Source organism: Passer montanus, unplaced genomic scaffold (genome assembly GCF_014805655.1).
Source record: "Passer montanus isolate IOZ18808 unplaced genomic scaffold, ASM1480565v1 scaffold2, whole genome shotgun sequence".
Lineage (NCBI taxonomy): Eukaryota > Metazoa > Chordata > Aves > Passeriformes > Passeridae > Passer > Passer montanus.
In genome coordinates, this window is record NW_024366591.1 from 27797030 (window position 1) to 27816015 (window position 18986).

The 18986-nt window shown below is 35.8% G+C and overlaps 1 protein-coding gene across 19 annotated transcripts in view; it reads left to right on the plus strand.

Annotated features, from left to right (window-relative positions):
• Positions 1–18986, plus strand: part of TRDN (triadin) — a 229716-nt gene that overhangs the window by 66184 nt on the left and 144546 nt on the right. For all 19 annotated transcript variants that reach the window (XM_039707307.1, XM_039707305.1, XM_039707306.1 and 16 more), the window contains 6 exons: positions 5506–5562; positions 8264–8323; positions 9690–9749; positions 12256–12315; positions 13623–13820; positions 18250–18309. In XM_039707307.1, coding sequence (XP_039563241.1) covers positions 5506–5562; positions 8264–8323; positions 9690–9749; positions 12256–12315; positions 13623–13820; positions 18250–18309 — 495 coding nt within the window. The remainder of the gene's footprint in view (positions 1–5505; positions 5563–8263; positions 8324–9689; positions 9750–12255; positions 12316–13622; positions 13821–18249; positions 18310–18986) is intronic.

Sequence of the window (18986 nt, forward strand, 5' to 3'; positions counted from 1 at the left end):
TGCTTTTTTTTTGTTTAATATCAACAATGCAGCATGTACATAGGAGGCACAATGACGAGAAAACATTCTATCTGGCCTCTGTCTACAGTGTGAAAAAGGCATGAAACCTTAGGGAATTTTACTGTCACCTTCTAAAGTCCTTTCAGGAAATATGTAGCAATACAGTCTTTTATTGTTTTTAACAGAAAAAAATCCAGAAGTAAAATGAATATTTTTAATAGCTGGAAATGGAAAAAGCATTTCTGTCTTCTGCCCAACATGTGGGAACACTAGAGTTTTAAAAGTAATTTAATTGTAGTTTTTTGAATAGTCAAATCCTCTGAATACCAGTCCCACAATTTACAAGGGAGTTCAAGCTATAAGCCTCATTTTTGAAAGATTGAAGTGAAATATGAGGAACAGTTATAATGAATAAAAATCCCAGATGGGAGTGACTGAAATTAAAAGAGTCAAACAGTATTGAGAGCCAGGCAAACTGGTGCCCTAAAATTTGCTTTTAATTAAATATTTTGATAAACTACTAGCAATAATGTCTATTTCAATTATTGTAACAAATTTAATCCTGAAAAGAAGAAATACGCTGAGAAATAATTTCACAAAACCATTGGTCATGCTTAAGAGCCCTGAAATCAAATTATTTCATGATAACGTGTACATATAAGTTCACTACAAATAAGGGTCCTTCCAATTTGGTATTTGAGGTATTAGTAATTTCAGAAGTGCAGTTGCCCTGGACTGCATGACCAGGAGCTTGATCAGCCAGCAGAGGCACAAGGGATTGATAATCTTTCCGTATACAACTCTCCTGAGCATCTAGATATTGTGTTCTAGATAGGTTTTGCAGGACTGAGTTGCTGCTGGAGTCTGTTTAAGAAATAGGTTATTGTATTGCAGGGATTTTCATGGCAGGGAGGTATCATGAATCTGACTCTGTGTTCTTAGAAGTTAAATTATTATTTTATGATACTATATTATATTAAAGGATACTAAACTATAATATACCTAAGGAATACAGACAATATACTTACAGAATGCTAAAAAGATAATAATGAAAACTCATCACTCCTTCCAGTCTCAACACAGCTTTGCACTGATTGGCCAATGAGTCAAAATAACTCACACCAGAAACCAATGAAACAATCACTTGTGAGTGAACAATCCCTAAACACATTTTACATGAACAAAACAGAGAAGAAGCAAATGAGAAAAAAAATTGTTTTCCTTTTTCTCTGAGGCTTCTCAGCTTCCCAGGAGAAAAATCCTGGGCAAAGCGATTTTTCAGAAAATGTAAATGCCACAACAAGTGATATAATTGTTATTACTATTACTACCAATAAGAGTTAATTACACATTGTTTGGCAGAAAGTAAGAACAATAGTAAAAAATATCGAGATAAAGGTATATGTAAGTACAGAAGTTCTGTCTAATGGAAGGTCCAATGACAATTTCTGATTCTGATGGAAAACTGATCTCACCAGTGAAATAAATGGCCCTGCATTTATGGGAAATAGCTCTAATTAAAGCAGGCATTGAGAAGGAATGGGAAAAACATTTATTTACTGTGTGGCTTTTCCCAAAATAACTTCACTAATACATTTCTGTTGAGGTAAGGTATGCAAGAAAACAATGTAATGATGGTTAATTTGCTGTAGCTGGAAGAAAAAGTATTTGAGACAGGTAAATATATAAATAGAGCTAGACCATACAAATCCTAGTATTCTAGAAACCCACATAATTTCACCATGTTAATAAACTAAAAATCATATTTTGTACACAGACAGTCTGTCTGACCTGTAGGTACAGCTACAACTATGTCTACATTAACTTTAAACTGGAGAACATGGTACAGATGGCAACATAGCCATAGTTTCCTTAAATTATGTATTTGGACCTGGGAGTCTGTGCCTCTCTCCAGACCAACCTCTTTTTTTCTTCAGTGTTCCTTCAGGAAGAATTAAGTTGTAGCCATCTAAAGTTGCTTTGCTTCCAAATCAAAGCATCTAGGCAGAGATTTAATGCTCTCTGACTAATGCACTCTAACTTCATTGTATTAGTTCATTTATCTTAACTTTCCTGAGAGTGCTGCTCTGTAGACAAGCACTTAGTCTGTTAGCTGGAGCAAGCAATCTCTGCTTCATGCTCACTGCACTCATCACCTGGCTTTGTACTAAGCAGCAGACTTAAGATTTACTCAGCTGGAAACTATTTTTGCTTCTCTTAGGTATGGAAGCAGTGCCTTGCTACACCTCTTCTTTTCACACTTTCTGTTTTGGAAGGTGGAATGTCTTTGTTGGAGAACTTTATCCAAGAAAAAACTAAATCATGTCCCACTCCACTATGTCTTCAATTTGATGCAAACAAAATCTGAGATGATGAATGAAATTAGGAAAATCCTCTCACATATATGTGACGCTTCTTATTTTTATTTTTCTGTGAAATAGATAGCAATATTAAGTTTGGAATACATTGTTAAATTACCTTAAAATTTTCCATTATAAGCTTCTATTTTAGATTATTTATAAATTTATCACACTCGAGTCACTTAGGATGAGATTTCCCATGTTCATCTTTTTGCCTCAGGCTGAATTTTTATTCAAAGACATGCAAAAATGTTTCAGCAATTTCCAAAATCTAGGTTAGTGAAAATTAGGTTGGGATGTTATATTTTTCCAATGTTAATAAGTTTCCAATGTTTCCATGTTTCCAATGTTTCCACTTCAGTCTGAGCTTATGACTTTTTGGCATTTGCAAGGAAGCCCAAGAAAATTTCTTTTAATTTGTGGAAAAATTTTAGCTTCCATAATTGCCATAAATCTACTTGATTTTAAGTCTAGTTGTTATTTTTTCTTACGGATGTCACCAGCATCCTAGTAGCAAAATCAATAAAAGAAATTATTTTTTTAACTACAAATTGTGTCATAAAGCTAATAAAATGGTTGAACTCAAGTTGAATGAACAGTTTTTGTTTCAACATTTTTCAGTTGAAGAGTGCGTAAGTAGCCTTAAAAACATTTTTGTATGTTTGTGTCTTTTCCCCTATTTTTTTAAATGTAAAATAAAATCCAATCAACACTATTTTTTTTTTCACAGAAACATGGCAATATGGCCAGCCTGGCTAATTCTAAAATGGAATGCTTGCACCTAGAATTTTAGGCTTGAGAAAGAGTGTGTATTAAGCCCTTGACAAAGAAAATTATATCCAAGTGACAAAATATGGAAACGATCTGTAGAGAGTAATGTATTTTCTATGACAGACCTTTCATAACTACATATGAATTTGAACATAAAAATATTTTGGGAGAGAGTTAACATGCTAAGAAATATCAGATTTAAATTTTTGAGAACAAAAGCTTCAGTGGATTTTGTTGGTCTTGTGACTGAAGAGTCAAAAATGGCCAGTGATCACAGCCCTGAAACATGAACACTTTAATTTTTGGCAGCACCTGCCCTTCCCAAATAAGGGAAGCCACAGCTCTGACAGTGCCCATAAGAGGTAATGATAAATATTACAATCTGAGATTAGCAACCTCTGAGGCTATGGGGATATCAACACACAGGATAAGGCTCTCAAACTAACCAGAGATCACCTTCAGCCTATAATTGGGAAGAGAAAAATAGCTTATGCTTATGCCAGCCTGGTCTCTGCTTATCCACATTCCAGGCTCCCTGCCCAGATACATCAAGTTACTTTTCTTTCTCAAGAAGGGGCCAACTGATCCCTTCTTCATGTTTTAAGCTGTAGTCCAAAAAATATTAGTATTTCCTTGCATTTTTGCCGTTTGCGTCATTTTGAGGATGTGCAACAAATTTAAATTGGATTTTTCTGTCCACTTTCAGGTCTACTGACATTCAATTCAGTTAGGCTCATTTTATGGGTTTGCTGTGTGGGTATGGGTTTTGTTTGTTTTGATTTCCTTTGAGTTTTTTGGTTTGCTTTCCTGTTGTTGTCTGGGTTTTTTTTCTCAAATCATGAAATAAGGAAATGCTATGGAAAAACTACAACAAATTTTTTAAAACCTACAATGATCTCTCTTACACAAGTAAGATGCCCTGTGGATAAAAACAAGCTTTCTGATTATCAATCTGTTCTGCATAGTTCAGCTGTACTTTTTGGCGTAGAGACTACAAGAGCTTTTGTTTGAATGTGCAGAAGCTCAGGTTTCACTCACACTGACCATCACAGAGCCATTGTTTGTGAAACTGCTGTTGGTCCTGCCAAAACTGACAAAAGTGTTTAGGACAGAGCCAGCACCTGCTAATACAAATGCAAGACGTAAAAGCATGCTACAATTTCTGCAAAATTATTCAGTTTGTAGAATGTTTTTTTCTCAGTATGCTCCTAGATCTGCTAAAACATTTGAATGAGTTGTAGTCTATAATTCATCCAATAATACATTGATGGTGCTGCTCTTTTTTTCACAGCTTGTTTTTTAGTGTAAATTTTCTGTCCACATTCTTTAAAGGCTTGAAATATCTCTCTTCAATCTTTTTCAACTGTACGGCTGTTTGTTATCCCAATAATTTACTTGTTATGACTGAAAATGAATTTTGGATAATCCAAACACACATAAGACGTAATGAATTTACTGAATGTTCTGAATGATTTTTCTTAATGACTGCAACATGCTTTTTAATGTGGAAACACTCCGCCAACAAAAAAGTGCTTGCACTTTTGTGAAATGGCATTCACTGCAAAGCTGATTAAATGAATGGACACAAAAGCATAATGTGCTTGTTTATAAAGCTCACTGTCTTCTAATCAGAATTTGTTTTACTTTTTCCCAGAACCCTGGGTACAGAAAAGAAAATAATATTTCCCTGAAATTATTAAATGCTAGTCTTTTAGTAGTATGGGTTTACTAAGAATAAAATCATTAGTATGTGGGATTGAACCACTTCAAAAGATGGTCTGAGACCTAGGTGGGCAAGAGAGTCTATAAGGACTCATGTTTGCCTGCCTCTTGCAGGACATGGAGTCGGCTGTGTTTTGAACAGCTGCTCTTCCTGAGGTTACACTCTGATTAAAAGAGATATTTTCTTGTTAATCCATCCTGTGACGGAAGTGACAGCTAAAAATAAAGAAAAAAATAGCATAGAAAGCAATATGCTGGCCGGTTTTTTGTTAAGAATAGAAAGCAATGCTGTCAAGGGCTGAAAATAAATTCCTCTGTCAGAAATCTGCGAGTCAGGGTGGTTGTGTAATGGGACCAAAAGAGAAAGGACAGATTAGATTGAGGTTGCTGAATAATCACTTCTTTCAGAAAAATATAGTCTGATATCTGAAGATTTATTCAAGGAAAATATTTCTCTTGGACCTAGAAATGAATGTTGATATTCAGGTCTATACATCATCAAGTACCTGTGACTCAGAGCTAAAATCCGTTATTTGGGTTTATGAATGCTTTTCCTTGATCACTTTCATGAGATAATAAGTGTACTTAACACATCCAGATTACATATTTTTTGTGAGCTGGGGTTTATTTATTTTTTTATTATTTGTAACAGCACACAGAGACAAACCTGAAAAACAAGAAAAAATTGAGAGGAAGGAACCCCCAAAGGGTAAGTATTCAGCTTTTGGTATTCCTTGCCTTTTTATCAGTGATTCAAAATAGTCTAATCTATTGACTCTTAGACTGTTCTTGTAGATCCTAATAATATTTAAGGATGGAGGAGGTGTTGTGAAAGCCAGCTGGAAGGAGAATGAGGTTTTTAAAAACAATTCGAATTCATCACTGTACAGAAAACTGAAATTACATTCAGATATTAATTAATAAGTCTTTACCGTACTAGTAAGTTATGTAGAAAGTACCTAGAGCACAAATTGGTGTCCATTATATTCTTCTTGAATAAATCCAAGAATATTATTTGACCTTAAGAATTTTTTGCACCAAAATGTGATTTGTAAATTATAACATACTGGAAATGGTCCATGTAGACATTCTGCTTTGGAAAGCTTCTTAAAATAGAGACAAAAAGGAAAAAAAAAAGAAAAAAAAGGAAAAATTAATTCCTCCAGATTAATTTCAGAGACACTGGGGAGAGGTTTTAGAGAGAGTTTAATAATTTCCTGGTGGTGTATGCCAACAACAAACTACAGATCTGCTGTCAGAATGAAGATATTTCTTACTCTCCACCCACAACGTATGAGTTAGCTCTGGGTTACAACAGCCACCGTCCACTTTACTTTTTGTGAGGATATTTTAGCAAAATAGAATTTTGGTGGAGTGCACCTACTTGTCAAAACACTTAATTCTTCTGAGAATATGTCCTTTGCACTAACTTGTGGCTAATGAAGTCTTGGGCTGGAGGAAGAAAAATATTCTGGAAGAGAAAACAGGCCATAATGAATTACCAAAAAAAGAAAAGGGAAGACCAAATATTCAGCCACAGCAGACATATGCAGGCCAAGAACTCAAGTGAAGGTGAAACTCCTGAAAACTGTGCTTGACTAGGCCTTTCTAACAGTCTCTGATTGGAGCTTTTCCATTTCATATAAGTAATTCAAAGTGCCTCGAGCTAACAAGACTGATTTTAGAAGTTAATGGCAGGCATGTAAATTGAGGTGTCTCTTAGAATGAATATTTATTAGTAGAAAATAGAATGGTGATAACATGGAATATTTTTTCTGGGGTTTGGAAAAATGACAAAGCAAAAGCAATAATGTCCCATATTAAAACATGAATTTATCTTTAAGACTTCTGTTATAATGTGGAAAACCTGTGGAACTCTTCAACTTGATTTCACAGGAGAACAATATTTAATGTTTTATTAAGTTTCTTAGAACAAGAAAAAGATTATCCCAGCCAAGCTCAGATAGCCAGTGAAAAAAAAATTACAATTATACTGCCTTAGCTTGCCATAAATCCTATTAATATTCTTTCTACCTAGTGGTATTTTTTCTTGAAGTGAACTATTAGTTTCATTTAGTGAACTATTGCCAAAACTGCTATGGAAACACTACTGTGTGTAGAGATTCTCTATATTCACAGTGCTAATAAACATTATTTTCAGACTGTACATTAAATTTCAAAACTAAGACTATGAATGTGTGCCTTTCTAAGGTCCATTTCATTATAGTGTGACTGGGAGACTCTAGAGACTGCATCCCTGTACTTTTGCTGCTTATTTTCTACATTAAATACATTGCCTTTTCAAGATCGAGGTAACGGAGAATATAAATAGCATCCTATTCTAATCTATAATCAACTTCTGGGATGAAGTTTAAGAAAGTTATTTAATGACACAGACAGTAATTAGAAGTGTCTCAGTCACTTAGCAGTGTCTCAGTCAGAGATGTCAGCCATGTTCTCAAGTATTTTATCACTATATTGCTTAAAAATGTGGAAGCCTGAATATTGTCAACCACTCTTCTTTTGCATCCGGTTACATATGGAATTCATGGTACTGTAAAAGAAATTTCTTATCTCCTCATGTTAGACAAAAGGAGTTTTACTAAACTTGGATTAAATCTCCACAGGAATTAGACTTAAGCTAAACTTGAATTTTCACAGCTGTTCTTTCAGAAGTGCTCTAAAACCCACACGCTTATTTTTTGTTTTCTGGAACATTCTGGTGTAAAATCCTAAGAAAAGCAAGTGGAAAATGTTCTATGAATGAGTGGATAGCATAATGCAGTTTCCACTGTCATAATGTTGGTTTTACTTTACCCATACTGGATATCCAGTTATGGTTCTGGGATCGTCATTGCCAGGGACTGATCTCAGTTAGTGCCCATGACTTGCTATCTGTATCCATTACTGACCATCCATATACATTGCTGGTTATCCATTTCAAGCCAGCTGGCAAGTCACAGATGTATCATTTGCACATGTTCTGCTCCGAGATCGATTCCAGGGTTTTTACAACCTGAGTCTGACAGAGTGTGGGGTGGCCAAGGTGGACCCCTCTTCCTATCACAGGCAGCAGCATTTACTGTGAGCTGTGCCTTAGTAACCGACAGTTTTCTGGAATTCTTCTGGAACTGACAGACAATTGCAAGAGATGATGTTATGCAGCAAACAGCTGAGGCATGTTACCATGGCAGTAACTCGTTAGCCAGAGCTGGCTGCTCACACCCCTGCAGTATGATGTACACTGGAAAAATATGCACGGGGCAGCTTAGCAGTAACACACTCTGACACTTAGTATCCTAAGGCTTATCTTGGTGAAATTGTTTTAAATTCTTAAAATTCCCACTTTTTTTTCTTTCTTTTTTTTTTTTTTTTTTTTGGGTATATGTATATAACTCTTTGTTTCTTAGTGACAAGTAAAGACAAACTGGAAAGACAAGAAAAACCTGAAAAAAAGGAAAGGCATGCAGGTAATTATTTATTTTATAATAGGAGGTACCTTAAAGCTAATTTTCCACTCAATTTCCACTTATGTATCCCCTTGAATTGATAAAAAAGGGTTATGAAATATTATTAATAAAAAGAATGAAATAATAAAAAAGTTTGCAGTCTTACACACTAAGTAGCATATAATATTCCTTCTGCATGTTTTTTATTGGTTTGGGGTCTCTGGGGAAGGAGATAATATATTTTGTACTCTGGATTAGTGTAATCTTATGATAATCACTGAGTATTTCCAACACTTGCAATAAGAATGGTTGCTAAGAGACTATGGTCATCCAAGAAAAAGGCACCTGACAGCCCTTTCACAGAGGTAATCAGGAAGTCCATATGGAAAAAAAAGCATTTTAAATAAAATACTGTATAGGGCCATTGCATAGCCACTGAGTAGGCCAGGAGCAGCTCTTTCAGTAGTTACTTGCAGTAAATAGCTATCTAGCACTGTTTTATCTTCCCCAATTGTTACTGTCTTTTTAAACACCAGCTCCATGCTCATGCATACATTTTTGAGTTCCTAGGATAATCTCATACATTGTACTCAAATAGAGAACTGCGTGTTTTCCCACACACAATCCCTGTAGATCACCTGAGGGCACATCAGCCCATGCATATACCAGTTCTTCACATCCATGGACAAGTTACTGTGCACACATTGATCACAAAAATTTAGCAAATCACAACCCACACGAGAATATTTCAGATTACCCACTACTCAGTGACTACTGCACAACTCGGGTGTATTCTGAAACCTGAGCCAGAAATCTAGGAACTACAGAGCAGTTAATTTCAATTTGTAAGGTGGAAATTAAAAGCAAACAAAAAGCCCCAAAGAACATTAGTTATAATGTCACTGCAATTAGATTTGTAATTAATTATAGTGCTTAATCATTCATAGCTGAAAAACTGTTAGTTGTTCTGTGGAGTTCAGAAAATCCTTCAGAAACTAACCAAAGTAACAAACAAGAAAGCTAAAAAATAACCATAAACCAAAATAAAGCAATAAATTACAGGATATAAATATATTAAATAAATAAGTAAATAAATAACAATATAAATAAGTATGATTCTTCTTGACTATCTTCTTTCACGGGATAACTGGCCCTAGAAAGGCTGCTGCTCCTCCAGCCGATGGCAAAGACCTCAGTGATGCCAGATGAGTTTTTGAAAGTTCCAATTCCATGTTTTGGCATCAACAACAAACAGCAGCGGCTGAATCAATCTTTCTCATTCTTTGCATGCATGACTGTGGTGCCTACTTGTGTTTCTTTAACCTTTTTCTCATTCAAATGCAACTTTTTTTTTAATGACCATTAAGATTCTTGGTTTTTCTTCTAGCTGTTCACAAAGAGAAACCTGAAAAGCCAGAAAAACAAGAAAAGAAAGCACCATCTAAAGGTATGGAGGATCATTATTAAAAGTTGTACAATTTAGGGGCTTGAAATCCTGGGAGAGTGTGGAGATAAGTATTTAAAGTACAAAGCTCTTCTAGTTCATGTTGAACACTTTTTGGGTGTTGTCCCTTTTGCTTGAGCAGATCTTGATCAGCCCTAGTGAAGTGTTGCTCAGCATATTTTTTTTTCTGCTTTGCTCTCCTGTTTTGATGCATAGAGTTTATTGCAAATCATTCTTACACAGCTAAAGAACAAAACCTATGACTATTTTCTTTGCATTCCCTGATGTCTTTTTCTCCACAAAAAGACTCAGTAATTTGCCTGCAAAGAAGGTTTTCTCTTGTGTATTAGTTTTCAACCTGATACAGACCTAATGCAAGAGTATTTACTATCTCTCAATCTGGGTCTTCCATCATACCCAAAGATATAATTTCATTTTCTTGATTTTATTTTTTTTTTTCAATAACATTCTAGCTTCAGTATATGATTTACACAGTCTTCTATGGCAGCAGTGGCTTTGGTTAAGATTTACATATCTAATTACCATATATATTCTGAAGAAATATCATGGGTGTGTGAGGGGTGATTTTCACTATTCTTTTGACTGCTAATTCCATCTTTGGCTATGGTTTGGACAGGGAAATTTAAAAATCCAATCACCTTGCCCTATTATGCCATTTTTAAAGACTAACATTTATTATTGCTTGGCATTTGAATGTTTTCCTCTGAGGTTAGATATTTCTCCATGGCAGTTATTTCTATAATAAAGTTCAGTTTCAGTCTTTGTCTCTTTTTATTTTACTCAGTTGAGTCTTGAAGAAACAGTATGCAACATATATTAGTATCAGTTTGTTATGGCATTGAGATTAATCCCATGATGTTGAGATGCATTTATTAACTAGGTTTAATTTGAATATGTTCAGACAACATGGATACAAATATAAAAATCGCCCTTTTATTGAGATGACCATAGGAGAAATGCAAAATAGAAAGTAGAAGTAAAGAAAAAAAGAAAGAAAGGAAGCAGAATGAAGACTTAAAGCTCTGTGAAGGGTAGCTGTTGTCCAGTTCCTCTTTTACAGGCATATTGTTCATTTTTTTCTGCTTTCAGTGTATAGCTTGAAAGTGTGGGATTTTTTTTCATAAAATGAAATCATGCTGAAGTAAGCCAGAGAAAATAAATGCCCATAGTGTCTGTGTTGATTTGAAAAGCAAATAACTTCCAAGAATCACTGAGATAGTCCTAATAAGCAGCCAGCCTCTTTGCCATTTATCTTCTGCTAGCTAACCAAATAATCACTCAGAGCCTTAATGTGTTTAATAACAGCCATAACTCCAGTCACTGGCTGGAAAATTTTATGAAGAATTTGGACACTAGCTGCAGAGCTGTGTGGCTGCAGTGTGACATAGCCATGCTGCCCTCTCTTGGGTAGTTTCCCTGACGTGTGCCCCTGTGGCATCAGGGCCTGAGGACAGTTTTCCTCAGCATCTCCAAAGGTGGATGCTGACATTTTTGCCAGCACTGTGTTGCTGAGCTTTCCATTGCCAGGCCCACCTCAGAGGTCTGCTCTAAACTGGACTGATTAGCTACCAGCAGTGCTGAGGGGCTGCTTCAACTACTTGCAGTCCCTAGGAAATGAAATTGTTCAGGTTCTGGCCAGCTCTGGGGAATGGACACACTGAAAACTGTGTGGCAACTTCCCACACAGTCAGCAGGTTTTCTTCATTACAAAGACTCAAGGTAATTCTTCAGACTCTGATAAAGGCTCCAGAAAGCCTGGTGATATGAGTGCTTTTTAAAGCACATCATCTAAAAACATCTTAAAGAAATAAAACCAAGCCTAAATATCAATTATGTCTCATACAGGCTGGAATTCCAGGATGGAATTCTGTTAGAGAGGATTGCTATTATGTAGTTATCAGTTGAAAGAAGCATAATTAACTCTCAAGGCTGGTTTGTTCTGGTATTCTGTCTGGATGGTGACCAGGAGGGCAAAGATAGAGATCTGCATAAAATTTTGGCAGCCTTTCTGGAACACAGTCGTGTGTGTGTTTGTGTGTGTTTACACAGCGTATCTTATGCAGACATGAACTCACTCAAGCTGAGCTCTGAAGTGAACACCAGACTTATGGCTGTGTTTGTCGACAATGAGCCCAAGCTAAGAAAAACACCTTTGTGTAAGACAAATGCAGCCACATGGCTTCCTGTTCTCTGTAGCACAAGGCCAAGTCCATGTCTGCTCAGCACTCAACATGAGCAAGTTTGTTTCATCTGGAATATGTAGTAAAAACATTCCCTAGGAAGCTTCAGATCTGGGTGACTCACTTGTCTCCTGGTAAGGGCACCTCAACAGACATTTTGAAGTTTTTTACCCCACTATAAGAATCTGAAAACAATTTTGAAAACTGGAAACCAGGAATCATAAGGAAATGTGAAATTTCCAGTGATGATGTTGTGTTTTGGCAATACTTTCTTGTTCTTTGTGAGATTTTGTTGTTCTCATTTCTAGTAACTCAAAAAGATGCACCTGAAAGACATGAAAAAGCTGAAAAGAAACCTCCTCCAAAAGGTATTTATTTATCTAAACTACAGTTTGCTAAGCTGAATTGACATTGAAATGCATAAACTTTATTTTATTCAAGCAGAGATTGTAAATGTGCATGAGAAACCAGCTACATTAAACTAAAATGAAATTAATATATAATTAGAGTTAAAATGTCTGTAGAACACCCAGGGATTAATTCTATGCTTGATCCTCTTCAAAATCTGTTACAATTTCAAATTGAGAATAAAAGTATGAACCACCATTTCACTGAAAAACAACTAAGCCTACCTGCAAGTGATCTGACATACATTTTCACTATAACTAGTTAAGAAAATCAATTCTCCAATAGCCAGCAATACTTGGTTTTGTCTGGGAGCAGTAATGCTTTTTTATAAATGTCTGAATTCTGGCTTGCAATAGCTAGATATTCCAGTTTACACATTGATAAAATCAGTTTAGTTATCTCAGAAATAGAAGTCTAGAGCCTTACAGAAAACATAAATTTGGTAGCATACAAGTTTTGCCTCAAGGATGGAGACATTTAGATCTGTGAAGAAAACAGGAGAATGAACTTTGCACTAAACAGGTTAATTTAAAACATATCCAGTGGATGTTTATTCTACTACTGGATTTTCCACTGGGATGAACTAGAAACACACATACTGGGAACATACAGGTTTCTGGTGAGAAAATGTTGCTGACACAGAAAAGCAGAAAGAATGCTTTGGGTCTCACCAAGTTCTGTGTATCTTCAGCTACTGATATTTACAGTATCAATTTTAATTCTCCTTAGATGCCTCCTCACTCTGCTGAAGGGCATCTCATGGATGGTCTCAGACACTTTCAGCCCTGAGAACTGGTGTAGAGTCAGACTCAAAAACTCAAAACTTCTTGGACTGAGATCTAGAATCAATTCATGAAAACCACACACTATTTTGCCAGCTTACAACAGAGTTTAACTCTGAAATATAAACTTGTACAGATATTTGTTTGCTCCATGTTTGTTTGCTCAAGGACCAACATCTTTCTCCCTAGTTTATACCATTAGAACTCTCATATTAGGAACACTTACTTAATATTATTTCGTATATCCTATTATATTTAGCATCAGCTAAGTACGTGGTATAGCATTGAAGATAAAACCTCTTTGGATCTCATATTTCTGTTTAATTCTGCCTGGTTTGAGGGGATTATAGTTTTCATCAGATCTTACCAAGCGGATAATAATGAAGAAATGCTCATTATTAATAGTGAATTATAAAGTAAATGGCACTGAGTGTTATGTTGGGGGCAGAGAATGACACTGAAATCTTATTCTTTATTACCTACAGAGGAGAAGAAAGTAAAGAGCACTAAAGTGGAAGCAAAAGTTAAAAAGGAAGTGAAGGATGGAAAAGGAGAAGCAAAGACAACGACAGAGAAGGTCAAGCAGGCAGAGACAAAAACAACAGAAACTGGGCTAATAAAGGCCAAAACGAAAGTTAAGGAGGAGAAAGCTCTTCAGACTGTAACTAAATCGGACAAGAAAGGTAAACAAAATGAGGAGGAACCAGATGAAGATCCTAAAAAGGTATTAGGGAAGAAAGAGAGAGAATGGAGTTAAATCTGTCAAGGACCAAAGTGCACCCATGAAAAAAAAAGTGCAGTACAAATATATTCCACATGAACCTCACAGTGCTAGGATGTGATTACAGAAAATAAAATAATTTAATGTATATAATCAGAAGGTTCTAGAAGTTTGTCATGGCTAAAGTTTCATTTTAATTTAAATTCTTCTTTACCAAGGACCAATTTCTCTTCAGATAGATCTGACACTTTGCGGACTTGCTCAGTAGCATCTAATGTAGTAGATTGCAACCAGAGTTATTTTGGAAATTCAGACTGTCCAATAACCTATTGGGAATTTAGGTTTGTTTCTACATCTGTGTATGTCCTCTGTAACCATAATGAAAGTAGCAACAGTGTAAAGGGAATGTAATAATTTATCTAACATCCTATTGTACGAGGCAGTCAGGTTGTCAGGTATTGTACAACATAGTGACATACCTGCCTGATATAACTTAATGTGAACAGCTTCCAAATTTCTTCTGAAAAGGAAAGAAATATTATTCTAGTGTGAGGAAGAAATTAAGTCATGAAACCAAGAATCAACGTGCATTGAAAACATATAGTTAACAAGGTGTTAACTATGTGCTCCACTTTGTCAGAGTAAGCCTGGGTTCTTTTACTCCCAGGTTGCACAGACTGGTTCCCTGATTTCCCTGTGGCATTGCCATGGCACTAAGTATAATTCTGTATGAATGGAGGCAGCAGGACCTGGCTTTCTGTATGAACTGCCACACTGCAGCCACGGGATTATTCTGACATTGAAAGAGGCAGCTCAGTGTTGCATAGTGCACCTATCTGATCCTTTCAGCTGTTAACCACAGATAAATTGCTGTGCCTGAGCATCAAAGAAGCTGTCCCTGCCTGGATATCTGAGTCTGCCTGATCAGATTCTCTCAGACTTTCATAACCATTGCTCTGGTCCCCTTAGGATTTGCTTAAATCATACTTTTCTAGAAAACTGAGAGTTTGAGACATAACCCACTTTCTGACATACATAGTGCAATGAACTAGTATTTTTTAACATTTATTTGTATTCCAGTTAATTTTGTCCTCAACTTGAAATATTGGGACCTTTGAGGCATGGAATCAAAGCAGCATCTATCACACTGATTGCTGTGACCAAGGACAAAGTTCAGCAAATCTTTCAGTTCACTTGGGAGGTGAAAATCTCTTTCAATTTTTTGTTTGCTCTGGCAGAGTTTCAGTGCACAGTGGGGTCTGCTCCATACTGTTCAGGATAAAGCCCTCAAAAAGAAATGCTGTGCAAATGACAACAAAATATTTTAAGTAGGGATCAAAGCTTACAGAGACCAATAGAATAATGGGGTTTTTTTTGTTTGTTGGGGTTTTGGTTTTTGTGGGATTCCCAACAATTTAAGCTGATAAATATTAGCCAAATGATCCATCTCGACATCAAACATTAACAGATCACTTTGCAAGTCTGCTTTAGAGTGTGACCCAGCAACTGTGCATGGAATCCCAGCAGGTGAAAATGAGAATAAGCAGATGGAGTGGAGGAAGGAAGGAGCCTCTTCAACTGCCTTTATATCTGGAAACAGAGTTACGCATATCTGGTGAAAGCTGCATTTCCTACTGTTGTGCTTTCTTTTACCACCATAAACCCTTGCTGCCCAGCTGGATACTACAAAAAAATTCATTTTTAGAATTTTTAGATTTCAGTCCCACTGTGACCCAAGGTGAACATAATTTTAAAATCAAGGCAGTTTTGAAGAGATTTCCTGATCCTGCAATCTTTACTTTTACTTGCTCAAGGGAATAGCTCTGCCAACTTATCTGAAACAATATAAAAAATATAGCAGTGATCACAAAAGAGTTGTTGCATCCTTTCATACTGAAATTAAAATTTAAAAAGACAGGTCATCTTTCTGGGTAAATCACATTAAGTCCAATGACAAAAACATCTATGGGTATTTTTATCATTAAGAATCTAGTCCAAAATTTTGATGTCATCTTTTAGTACTTATATGAATATTTGTTCCATTATTACAGAGTTATAGGTGAAAACTAAAGTGTGAAATTCTCCTTTTAATAAGGGACTTTAGATTAAAATGGAGTTTTAGCCATGAAGAGGCACTTGAAAAATCATATTCATTTAAAATTCCTTAGTTTTCAATCTTTACTGATTGGTAGCATTCCCATGAACTTAAATAGGATGTTATAGTGCACCTTGCTATGCCATATGGAAGTTATATTTTTCTTATTGAGAGTTTTGCATTCTGCCTTCATTTTCTTTTATACATCTCATTTTTTTTAAGTAGAGTTGCTCAAGATATTGGGACAAATTAAGACAGAGCTTGTGCTCTGCCCTGGGTCTGTCCATGTAGTGTGTTGTCCCCTGCCGTAGTTTTATTCCATATCCTCTAGCAGTCTATTGTACAATGCCCCTGATGGAAATCTTCTCAACAGGCAGCAAGGAATAGGGGCAGGTTGTTTTGGCAAAAGAAAACTAAGAAAGGAAGGTTTTTGTGCAAGAACTGTGCCCTGCCATTTGCATTCTGGGCTAAAGTGTTGGCATTGCTCCATTTTATTTATAAATACTTTCTGAGGCGCTATTGCAACGGTGTCAAACTCAGTGCAAACATTTTGCTGGTTTCAGTAGCTTTAGGTGGGTTTGAGAAAACAGATCTGTATGTGTTTTCTCAAACACGTTTTTGGGGTTTTTTTTTTTAGAATTATCATATAGACTTAGGGCAGATACTGTAGCCTTAAGGAAGGAATGCAAAGTTGGAGTCAGCCAGAATGATAAATTTGAATTCCCAAATATAAAAGTAAAAATTGTTATGAATATTCATTAGAGGTTTTAAAGGCAATGTTTACAGCCACAGCCCTGAGTACATACTGAAAGTTTTGCCCCAGGCTCTACAATCCTTACTAGTATGGCCCTTGCCATCTCACTAACACAAAATAGCTGCCTAGGCTTCTATTAAGTAGAAAAAATGTTTGGATATTTGTTGATTTGGTAAACCTTTTCCTAATTTCTACATCTGCATAGGAAATAATGACTTGAAAGCAATAGCTCTTCATCCAAGGACTGCTGTATCAGTCAACATAAGAGAGCAGCAATCACACAAGTGCCTCAGCATCAAATGATACTGATGTAGCAGTGACCTATGTCTCAAAGTCAATAATATAACAAGTGTCACATACTTGGGATTTACAGTTTGCATTTAAATGCAAGAGCAACGCCATTTTTAAAACTTTAATTAGTCCAAAGCCACATAATTTCATTTTGGAGTTGGCAACGGGGAAAGCAAGTGGCTTTGTAAAGGAGTAGGACAGATATCACAGGAGGTGGAGAGAGGAAGAGATGGAACTTCTACAGTGTAAGACCTGTGCCAGAAGAGTCTTGGACACATGGATGAATACGCTTCACTCAAGGACAACTGAGAACTGACTTAGCTAACCACACCTGGCATTTAGGCATCAACATTAGCTTTCAAAGCAAAGGCCCATTAGAGTCCACTGGGGCAACATGATTTTTTTTCTGACCTGCTGAAGAATACAGCAATATTGAAATTCTTTTGTGCTCAGTTAAAACTGATAACTTTTCCTCACCATTCTTAAAGTTAGAAAATTTTATTAAGCTCTCCAGCTCTGCTTATGTACAAGAGAAATCAATAGACAATCAACACTTCTGCAATCAGCATTTTATTTAGACTCAGAAGCCTTAATATATATATATATACATATATATATATACACACACACACACATACACACACAAATTTAATATATACATATGTATTTGTAAAAATTAGTGTTTGGAGAATTATTCTGTAGTGAAACAGTAGAATTCTGTGGATAATCTTGTTGCTATAGGAGTGTAGGTACACAAAGTTCTCTTTATATGACCATTCACTAAATATACATATTTATTATATGGGTAAAAATATATTAATAAAACACAGCAATACAAAACCTTTTTTAAAAATTTTCTGTTAGCACTCTGTGAAATTGATCTTCATGGATGATGAAAATTCCATGAGACCTGTGGCCAGGCAGCATTTTGCACTGTACTTGTGTAAGGGGTTAGGATATATGCCAAGAAAAGCTGGCCCAGCAAAAGAAGTGATAGCTCTGGGACACTGGAAGCTCTGCACTTCTTGGATAGAGGTTTTGAATTACATCTGGACAACAAATTGACACTTTCTAAACATGTGCACCACTTGAAGGTCAGGAAAAAAACCACAAATACATAATAAGTAATACTTCTACGAAAAGGCTAGTGAGATGTCTTTGCACTGCTAAACTTTATCTTCACTGTTAAGTACAAATGGCATTCTAAATTTATTTTCTTCATTACTCTTCTTTTCCTTTTTGCTCTGTTAGATCAATATGCGTTCTGTCGCTATGTGATTGACATGTTTGCACAAGGGGATTTTTATCCAGGTATTTTTCCTATATCATTGAACTCTGTTCTAATATTCTGTTTCCCTGCAAGTTTTTGCTCCTTCATGTATTAAAAGTGTGGTTTTTTATTATTGAAAGGTCTCACAAGAGCAACAAAGAGTGTGCAAATAGTTTTAATAAAGCATAAGAGCTAATGGCTGTTTTCTTAAAGCTTCTAATTTTCTGCCTACAATGCATGAATTAAAATCAAGGTTATGTTAAAAGTAGAGTCAATGGAAGGCTGTAGAAATTGCTGAAATTTTCCATGCTTCTTTTGACTGAGATACAAGAGAAAGGAGCTTATTTTTAATAGCTTATTATTTGGTTTATTAGGTTTTTTTCTCCACAAATAGCAAGGCTTAATTCCAAAATGTTTCAAAAATAGAACTTCCATTGTTGTTAGTATTTAAAATACCTTAGCTGATCCACCACTTCTGTGCTTTATCTTCTCTCTTCTCACATCTCCATGCTAATCTGTTCTAACACAGACACTTAATTCCTCACCAAAAAAAGAAGATAGAGCTACTGATGATGACTTAGCATCATCTCATAATATTAAGTCAGTCGACCCTGACCTTATTTAATAAATACTCTTCCTGCTGAAGTCTAGACATACTGTAAAGAGACATAACCCTAGGAATGAAAAGCAATAATATTCATGAAAAGAGTCAAGGAGA